At 41.3% G+C, this 10000-nt stretch overlaps 2 protein-coding genes across 2 annotated transcripts; both read left to right on the top strand.

Annotated features, from left to right (window-relative positions):
• Window positions 1–284: 284 nt before the first annotated feature.
• On the top strand, window positions 285–1333 carry LOC119568144 (NPC intracellular cholesterol transporter 2-like). The gene is made up of 4 exons (XM_037916541.1): window positions 285–419; window positions 547–651; window positions 831–1015; window positions 1203–1333. The coding sequence occupies exons 1-4, from the start codon at window positions 353–355 to the stop codon at window positions 1284–1286; spliced, it is 441 nt and encodes a 146-aa protein (XP_037772469.1). The 5' UTR covers window positions 285–352; the 3' UTR covers window positions 1287–1333.
• A 6333-nt stretch (window positions 1334–7666) lies between these two features.
• Window positions 7667–8752, top strand: LOC119568142 (NPC intracellular cholesterol transporter 2-like). The gene is made up of 4 exons (XM_037916540.1): window positions 7667–7810; window positions 7949–8053; window positions 8223–8407; window positions 8545–8752. The coding sequence occupies exons 1-4, from the start codon at window positions 7744–7746 to the stop codon at window positions 8626–8628; spliced, it is 441 nt and encodes a 146-aa protein (XP_037772468.1). The 5' UTR covers window positions 7667–7743; the 3' UTR covers window positions 8629–8752.
• Window positions 8753–10000: the final 1248 nt, after the last annotated feature.

Raw genomic sequence — 10000 nt, 5'->3', positions numbered from 1 at the left:
GTACTGATTGCTCGTGATGTTAAAATGTTGTATATCCTAATTAAATCAGTAGCATCTCCCTGTTGGGGGTATTAATGAATTTCATTCATAGAATGTGATCTACGAAGAGATGGGTAGTAACCTCTTGTTTTCAGCAGCGTTCCATGTCAGATAGCGCTGCAACGCCGTGAGAGGGATGGCAGCTGATGCTCTTGGGAAAACGGGCTGGGACACTGACACCTGTTGCCTCCCGAAAGGTGCCTAAGCCTACTGGACTTGCAAACCCGTATTTAAGCGGCCAAGAATGGAAGCGACTCTCACACTGCCAAACTGAGTCCACTTTCGCCTTTCCCTCAAAGTTCTCCTCAGCAACATGCGTGGGATCTTCCTTGCTCTGAGTGTGGCGTCCTTCGCCTCCGCTACGGTCTTCCAGGACTGCGGTGAGTCCTCAGGTCCTGCTTGGAGAGGAACCAGGAATAATTTTATTTATTTTTTTCTTTTTTTTAAGACAAAAGCAATTCAGTTCATTTTGTTAAGTGCCACTGACGGAAAACGGTTGCGTTCCAGGCTCGGTCGGCTCCGACGGGGTCCTCAGCGTGGAGAACTGCGAACTGCCTCCGTGTCTTCTGGAACGCGGCTCCACCTACAGCGTCAACATCCAGTTCACGTCCAGTAAGACACAGATTTCCACTCGCTTTTTTAAGGTTTATTTAGGTATATCTTCTACGAATAATGATTTTCTAAAATGTGTCTATAAAAATAGACGCTTAGTTATCTTACGACACACAAACTCATCAGCCATCGTCGAGAAATGTTTTCGTTGGTGAATTAAAAGTGTTGACTGCGACCAGGCCAGACCTCGGACGCGCTGACCATCGACGCCTCAGCCAACCTGGCCGGCGTGAACGTCCCTTGGCCTGGAATAGACACCGACGGATGCAAGCAGCTGGAAGGAGGCTCCAACCCGTGCCCTTACAGCGCCGCCAGTCGCGTCGACTGGACCATGCCCGTGGCCGTCCTCAACGAGTACCCAGCGGTCAGTGCCACGATGGCGGGTACAGGGAGAGGGAGGGAGGGAGAGGGAGGGTGAGGAGAGTGGGGAAGTGGGGAAGCAGAGAGGCAGAAGGGGAAATCAAAACAGTTTTAGGAAAGTGAGTATATAGCCATCTTGATTGTCCCAATAGACTTCTGCGTCCCTGACTGACGAGGTCCTGTGTCCTCAGCTGTCGACCGTCGTGACGTTCAAGCTGAAGAACGCCGCCGGGGACCCTGAGGCGTGCACGGTGGTTCCTGTGACCCTCGTGTAGCGTAGCTGCCTCAGCCGCCGCCGGGGCCTTCTGCAGGACAAGTCGACTCGGGGCGAGCGCCTCCAGAGCACAAGAACACAGTGTGTAGCTTATATTTGTTAATAAAAAAGTGATGATTGGATGTCTTTTTCTTTTATTATCATGTCTGTTGACAAATGATGGGAAAGAAAATGAAACAAAGCAACACATGATCAGAGAAAATGTGGGGCGGTGTATGGAAAATAGATAAATGAAAGCAGAAATAGAAACATAATGCCATACAGAAATAATAACCAAACTCCATGCATTTGGCACTAACATTCCGTCGTCTGATCTCATGCACAGGAAGCGATTAGTGCAGAGTAGCTTTTCTCGCACCTTGATCGCCTCGGATCTTTCCACGGATAGAATAACTCACGTATAGAACTAGAATGAATTCGTTGCTGCTTCTTACATTATTACCTCCATTATCGTCAGAAAAGTCAGGTCCCAAATGCGCTTCTTTGAGTTTAGATGAAAATTCTGGAATTGCATCTTCGTCTGATATCGTCCACTTCTCTCAGTTCTGAATATCCTAGTTTGCTTGTGGACGCATTTTCCTATATCTGGAAAGAAGCACGAAGAATTTATGTATTCTTGTACACCACACACACATGAGTGAGTGTATGTATATGCATTGTTTGGATGGAAAATGTTCAGCTATTTGACTGAACATTCAATCATTTAGAGCTACTGTTTCGCCTTTTTCTCGTTTTCTCCTTACGGGCCAAAAAATCACGATGTGTGTCACGCTTTACTCAAGAAATTATTTATATTCTGAATATTTAGTTATGGAATTTATATATTCATCACTTTTACTCGAGAAATTTGTGATTTCACAGGCAATCCATTATTACGGAATATATTTATCACTCTTTAGCTCGAGATATTGGGTTTATTTCATGAGCAATTACGTTTGTTTTCATGTAATTATTATATGTATTACTTTTCCATATTATTAGTGTGATTGTAGTACTTGCAAGATAATAATTACAAGAAAACTACTTATTTATCAATTTGTTTTAAGGTCTGTAATATTATTGTCTTCTAGTTTTATTCTCGTTTATTCAGAAGGGAACCTGCGAGCCACTGAGAGATATAATGGAGACATAAATGCACAGAATAACTCCACTTATTATTGTTTATTATTCACTTAGCACACAATACATTGTTCAGTGAATGATGCCCTACACATTCCCCCATTACTCACCCTCCTCATTACAGGTTAATCCTACACTAGATTAACAGCACTAACACAGTCACTTCACCAACAGTCATTACACCGAGTCATTCCCTGTCCGCACTCAGGTATTTCGCACTGCACGTTCAATACTTTAGTCTTGTCTATTCAGCACTTCCACGCAGTTTATAACTTATCAGATGAGAATAACAATTCTACTAAGTTTATAAATCTTCTAAGTTAGTTTTCTTTTCTAGGGAAACAGCGGTTAAAACAAGGGTCGAGGAAAGCACGTCGTTTACAGCCGGTGGTGAACAGCGATCTCCTTACCTTCCGGTATGTTAGGCCTAAGACACCTGCTATAGCCAATAGTAGCGGGAATATTTGCATATGCGAACAAGCATTACCACGTATTGCAGTGTAACTGTTTCAAAGCGGCAGAGATAGTTCCTCCTAGTTAGTTGGAGACTGCGAGTTGAGAAGGAGCCTGGGGGATTCCACTCAACTTTTCTTTTCTCCTGACAAACCTCTACACCAATGACTGAATACAGAAATGATAATTCGTACCACATCGCCCGTCGCGTGGGTTATCAAGGGGCGCGTTGTTCAGTGGGCAACCAGGCTGACAATGTTAAACATGCATCTTGGAAGACAAAGAAAATATGTCCAATTAAGAAACACATTAAAAATCGGAACGTGGAACGTAAGGAAAATGAAAGAGATGGGTAAATTGCATACTGTCTGTAACGAAATGGATAGATGCAACATTCAAATACTAGGAATCAGTAAGACTAATTGGAAAAGTAATGGAAGTTTCAAAACTTAAGAAAACAAGAGTTCTTTTTTCTGGAAAAGAAGAAGGAAATTATAGTCACGGAGTTGCTATGATTCTCACGAAAAAAACCGCAAATGCACTAATTGGGTACAGCCCAATAAATGATCGCGTTATAAGTCAGAATACAAGCAAAACCTCATAACATTACTATTATTGCTATGCACTAACCAACCTTGCAAGTGATGAAGAAATGGAATCTTTTTATAACACTCTCCAAGAAACTTTAGACACAATTCCTAACAGAGATGTAAAAGTAATTATGGGAGACCTCAGCGCCAAAGTAGGCAAAAATGATCTAAAAAATGACATCTGTGGAAAATTCGGCCTTGGAGATATAAATGAAAGAGGTGAAGATTTTATTGAATTCTGTACAAATAATCTAGTTATTTGAGAGAGGAACCACGTTTAAACACATTGTTCCAACACCATCCAAGACACTTGTACACGTGGTTTTCACCAGACAAAAAACCCCCAACAAATTGACTACATTGTGTTGAACCAGAAATGAAAAGTTGTATAAAAGATGCCAAGACAAGACCTGGTGCGTTTTGCAACAGTGCCCACCAACTACTAAGTTTTGGACTTTCAAATAAGAACTCAAAAAGATGGAGCGTCCAACGTCACTCTAAAGCTCGACTACAAAACTCTTGACAACGATTACAGAATTACAGTGTCAAACAAATTTGAATTGCTCAATCAGTGTGAAGATGATAAAACACCAAATGAGTTGTGGGAAGAAGGAAAAGAACTCTTGCTGAGCGCTGCTTAAGAAATTATCGCCAAAAAGAAAAAGACAAATTTCCCCTGGATATCTGAGGAAACACTAAGTGAAATTGAAGCAAGAAGATGCCTAAAATCAGAGGGTATCAATAATCCAGTTGAAGAAGTAATTTACAAAAAACAAAATACAAAAATTTAAAGATTATTGCGACGAGATAAGGAAAAATATTTAAATGAACATTGCCAGAGAATTAAAAACCGTTCTATCAATAGGACAACTAAAGAACTCTACCAAGGAGTACAAAACATTACACGAAAATTTAAACCTACAATGGATACTATCAAAACTGAAGATGGACTTGTTTTATGTGATGGAAAAGAAGTCAAAGATAGATGGAATCAATATTGTTCCAACTTATACAAAAAGAATAAAGATCTAACAACAACATTAATTAGACTCAATGACAGCGAAGATGAACCATCGCCGCTGCTAGACGAGTATAATAGCCATAAAAGAATTAAGAATAACAAGACCCCGAGATAGATAAAAATAACAGAGAACTAATCAAGAATGCTGGCAAAGTGTTTGAATACTTCTTCTACAAACCTGTGTACAAAATTTGGAATAAAAGATGCCAGAAGACTGGTAAAATCAGTCTACTCGCATACCCAAAAAAGGTGATGCACTCCAATGCAACAATAACAGGACAATTTCATTAATAAATCACAGCAGCAAAATTTTCTTGAAAAATTTTTGCTGAAAGAATGGGAAATTAAAGTTAAAAGAAGAAACTGCAGACGAACAAGCAGGTTTTCGCCCTGGAAAAGGTACTAGAAACCAGACCCTAAATCTGAAATTGATCATAGAGAAAAACAGAGAACATCAGAAAGACCTATACCTGTGTTTCATCGATTACTCGAAAGCTTTGATACTGTTGATCTGATATCCTCTGATAACATGAACGATAAGAAATTTCCAAAACACATCATCCAACTAATAAAAGCCATGTATGACCAACAACAAGCAGCTGTAAGAACCACTTATGGGTTAACAGAATGGAAGTCGACCAAGGAGTACGATAAGTTGCATTCTGTCTCTGCACCTTTTTAATATATATTCTGAAAACAATTAGAGAAAATGCTCTAGAGAATTTTGAAGGAACTGTAGATGTTTGGGATACAAAATATCAAAACTAAAATCCGCTGATGATATAGTTTTAATTGCAGCAGTATCATTGAATACAACAAATACTAGATAGTTTAGAGAAGCAGCGAAAAGGCTGGTTTTATTTCTTAATGCCAAGAAAACTAGACCATGATGATTCAAAGATAACCCGGGAATGAACGATGATGAACATGTTACAATCAAATGGAGTGGTTGTGGAAAATGTGAAAGAGTTCACTTATTTGGAGATGGTTTTTTCTAACACATATGATGATTCACCGGAAATAAAAAAAATTGCTATTGCCAAAAACGCCACAGTTGCTCTCAGTAACATCTGGGAAAACCGAAGCATTCCTTACAGACAAAGCTGAGGGTTTTTGAACTCATTAGTTTTTTTCCCCAAATTTTGTCATATGGTTCTGAGTGTTGGGTGCTGAAGAAGAGGACAAGAAAAAAGGGCAATAGTTTTTTAACTGGGTGTTACAGAGGAGTACTGCGTATTAACTTGGGCAGAAAGAAAACGAATGATGAAGTGCTGAGAAAAATAAATTGTAAAAACCCGGGTGTTGGACATTTGACAAAAAGGAAACTAAAGTTTATTGTCATGTGATGAGAAGTGAAAGTATTGAGAAAAACTTGCTGACAGGGATTTGGGGACAGGAAACAGAGGAAAGGCAAACCGAAGACAAGACTGAGCGCAACATCAAAGATATTTACGGGCTGAGTTGAGTGGCAAAGGATGGTGGAGAAGTCCACGGCTGCTCAAACATGAGCATACCCTTATTTATGAGATGATTTATCTCATACGGTAACGTTAGTTAACTGTATTTATCGTGACAGTGTGTGTAATAAACGGTTCCCTCCGATAATCGCTATTTTCACGAATGGAAAGGGATAACATTTCTATATATTTCCAAGGAAAATAGTAACACTAAACTAAACTTCTAAACTAAATTTTTCCCTGTATCGTTTTGTCATCTTCATTATCATTATCTCTCCCTGCTTCCACCTCTTTCTCTCTCTCTTTTCCTCCCTCTCTGTCATCTCCCCCCCCCTCCCCTCTCTATATCCTCTTCCCTCCTTCTCCTTCACCCTCTCTCTCCCTTCCTCTTTTCACGTCTTCCACTTCCATTCACTCTCTCTCTTTTCCTCCCTCTCTTCCACACCCTTCTCTCGCTCTCTCTTCCTCTCTCCATCTCTTCCATCTCCCCCCCCCCCTCTCTCTCTCTCTTCCATCCCCCAACTCTCTTTCTCTTTCTCTCCATCTCTTCCACTCCCACTCTTTCTTACTTCCGCCCTCTCTTCCATCTCCTTCTCTCGCGATCTCCTCTCTCCATCTCTTTACTCACTTTCTCTCTCTCTTTCTCTCTCTGGTTCAAGATCGCCCACTCATGTGTGTGTGTGTGTATATATACATGCGTGTGTGTGTGTGTGTATGTGTATGTATATATATACTACACACACGCGCGCGTGCCACACATACACACACGCATAAATATATATATATATATATTATATATATATATATATATATATATTATATATATATATATATATATATATATATATATATATATATATATATATATATTTATATATATTTATATATATATTATATATATATTATATATATTTATATATATTTATATATATTATATTATTATATATATATATATATATATATATATATATATATATATATTATATGTATGTATGTATTCACACACACACACTAAATTCTATTGTATACTGTCTTCTAGCCTTCCACTGTAGACATATACTAGACAGATAAAATAGATTTGCTTTTATTTTCAAATTTTAAAAATTGACATTCAGTAGTAATATCTATCTTTCCTTTGAGGTTTTGCACTACGAAAACGAAAGGATACTGAATGCTAAACGCACCACGTTTCGTTTCAAAACCGGACTCCTCTTCTTTAAGCGTAAGAAAAAACTCACTCGTGGTGATACCATATGGAAAGGATTTCAATCTCCTCGAAAAGTGTTGGATTTGCGTTTCAATTGTTCACGCATTTTGTGTTCTGTTACGTAAGTAAAGCACGTGAAACCCTCCCCACCTGTTGCATGGAGAGACACTGGGTGGCACCGTCGACGTTTCAGAAATAAACTTTTGATACACTTTCATATCAACCACTTTTGCTGATGTTACTCATTGCTACTGATACTGTTATAATATCGTATGTCCTAATTTAAGAGTATTATCTCACCTTTGGGGGTTTTAATGAATTCCATTCATAGAATGAGATCTACGAAGAGATGGGTAGTAACTTCTTGATTTTAGCAGAGTTCCCTGTCAGACGTGGTCACACCTGAGTGATAGCGCTGCAACGCCGTGAGAAGAATGGCAGCTGATGCTCTTGGGAAAACGGGCTGGGACACTGACACCTGTTGCCTCCCGAAAGGTGCCTAAGCCTACTGGACTTGCAAACCCGTATTTAAGCGGCCGAGAATGGAAGCGACTCTCACACTGCCAAACTGAGTCCACTTTCGCCTTTCCCTCAAAGTTCTCCTCAGCAACATGCGTGGGATCTTCCTTGCTCTGAGTGTGGCGTCCTTCGCCTCCGCTACGGTCTTCCAGGACTGCGGTGAGTCCTCAGGTCCTGCTTGGAAGAGGAACCGGGAATACTTCGCTTTTGTAAAACGTAAAAGTAGTTCATTTGTGCCAATATAATGCATACGTCTCCCGTTGCACGGTACCTTGATGGAAAACGGTTATGTTCCAGGCTCGGTTGGCTCCGACGTGGTCCTCAACGTGGAGAACTGCGAATTGCCTCCGTGTCTGCTGGAACGCGGCTCCACCTACAGCGTCAACATCCAGTTCACGTCCAGTAAGTCACAGCTTTCTGTTCTCTTTTCTAAGGTTTAGGCATATCTTCTATGAATATTTTCTAAGAAGGGTCTCTAAAATTAGACGTTTAGTTATCTTATCATACAAACTCATCAGCTATCGTCGACAAATGTTTTCGTTGGTGAATTAAAAGTGTTGACTGCGACCAGGCCAGACCTCGGACGTGCTGACTATCGACGCCTCAGCCAACCTGGCCGGCGTGAACGTCCCTTGGCCCGGAATAGACACCGACGGATGCAAGCAGCTGGAAGGAGGCTCCAACCCGTGCCCTTACAGCGCCGCCAGTCGCGTCGACTGGACCATGCCCGTGGACGTCCTCAACGAGTACCCAGCGGTCAGTGTCACGAGTGCGGGGGGAAGCAGAGAGGTAGAAGGGGACAAAAAACAGGTTTTACAAAAGTGAGTATATAGCCATCTTGATTGTCCTAATAGACTTCTGTGTCCCTTAATGACGAGGTCCTGTGTCCTCAGCTGTCGACCGTCGTGACGTTCAAGCTGAAGAACGCCGCCGGGGACCCTGAGGCGTGCACGGTGGTTCCTGTGACCCTCGTGTAGCGTGGCTGCCTAAGCCTCCGCCGGGACTTTCTGCAGGACAAGTCTACCCGGAGCCGAGCGCCCTCAGAGTACATGAACACAGTGTGTATACGTATGGATGCGAATAAAAATAATTTTTCATGACTGGATCTCTTTTTATTTCTTCGCACCATTGCTTAAGGCAGAGGCGAAAGGAGGAATCATATAATCCGAGAAAATTTCAGACTATATATGTTAAATAAATAATTAAATAATTTACTTTTATTCCATTTGTTACATTGGATATTCTTGGTGTGACATGCTGTCTGTTTTATTTTGCGTCTAAAGTACCCCCTGTGTGCAAGGAACGCCGCGGCGCGGGAATCGAACGCAGGTCAGCAAGTTTGCTAGACGAGGTCGCTACCGCTGCACCACACAGCAAAGATCTGAAGGACGGAAACTAATAAAAGAAGAAAAAAGGAAAAGGAAAACAAAAAAGAAAATGATAAATACATAAGTGAATAGATAAGGTTAATGTATTTAATATAATAATGTCCACGAAAATCTTCTCTCCCCTTTTCGCTTCCTCCAAAAGACGCTGTCGAGAGTCCTCACTTCCTGCTCTCCGTCTCTGCCGCGTTTCCATGCACGAAGCTGTCAGTGTTTGATTTCGCGAAGGTGTCATGAAGTAACTGTAAAGCAGTAAAGGATATCGTCCGGGCTTGCGGGTCCAGATTCTCTCGCTCTCACTCTCTCTCTCTTCGAAATACGGCGTATGAGACACGCTCTCTCTCTCTCTCTCTCTCTCTCTCTCTCTCTCTCTCTCTCTCTCTCTCTCTCTCTCTCTCTCTCTCTCTCACACACACACACACACACACACACACACACACACACACACACACTCCTTCTCTTTATCTATATGTATACTTACATATAAGGCCACGGTGGCCGAGTGGTTAGAGCATCGGACTCAAGACTGGCACGACGGCAGTCTGAGTTCGAGGGTTCGGCCGGCGCGTTGTTCCCTTGGGCAAGGAACTTCACCTCGATTGCCTACCTAGCCACTGGGTGGCCAAGCCAGCCCAAGTCAGTGCTGGTCCCAGGCCCGGATAAGATAGAGAGAGTGATTACCTAAAAGGTAAACACCGGCACTCTCCGTGGAAAGGAACCGGGGACCCTACCACGTACTCACTCCAAGAGCATCACAGCATGAAAACTATAATTAGGTATCATGCTGTGACCACGGCGGCTCAAGCATGAACCTACCGTTAAAAAAATATATATTTACATATACATACACATATATGTATGTATGTATGTATGTGTGTATATATATATATATATATATATATATATATATATATATATATATATATATATATATATATGAGACACGCTCTCTCTTTCTCTCTCC

This window comes from Penaeus monodon, chromosome 43 (genome assembly GCF_015228065.2).
Source record: "Penaeus monodon isolate SGIC_2016 chromosome 43, NSTDA_Pmon_1, whole genome shotgun sequence".
Classification (NCBI taxonomy): Eukaryota; Metazoa; Arthropoda; class Malacostraca; order Decapoda; family Penaeidae; genus Penaeus; species Penaeus monodon.
Note: the sequence above shows the minus strand (reverse complement) of the source record. Positions and strands in the feature narration are given on the sequence as shown.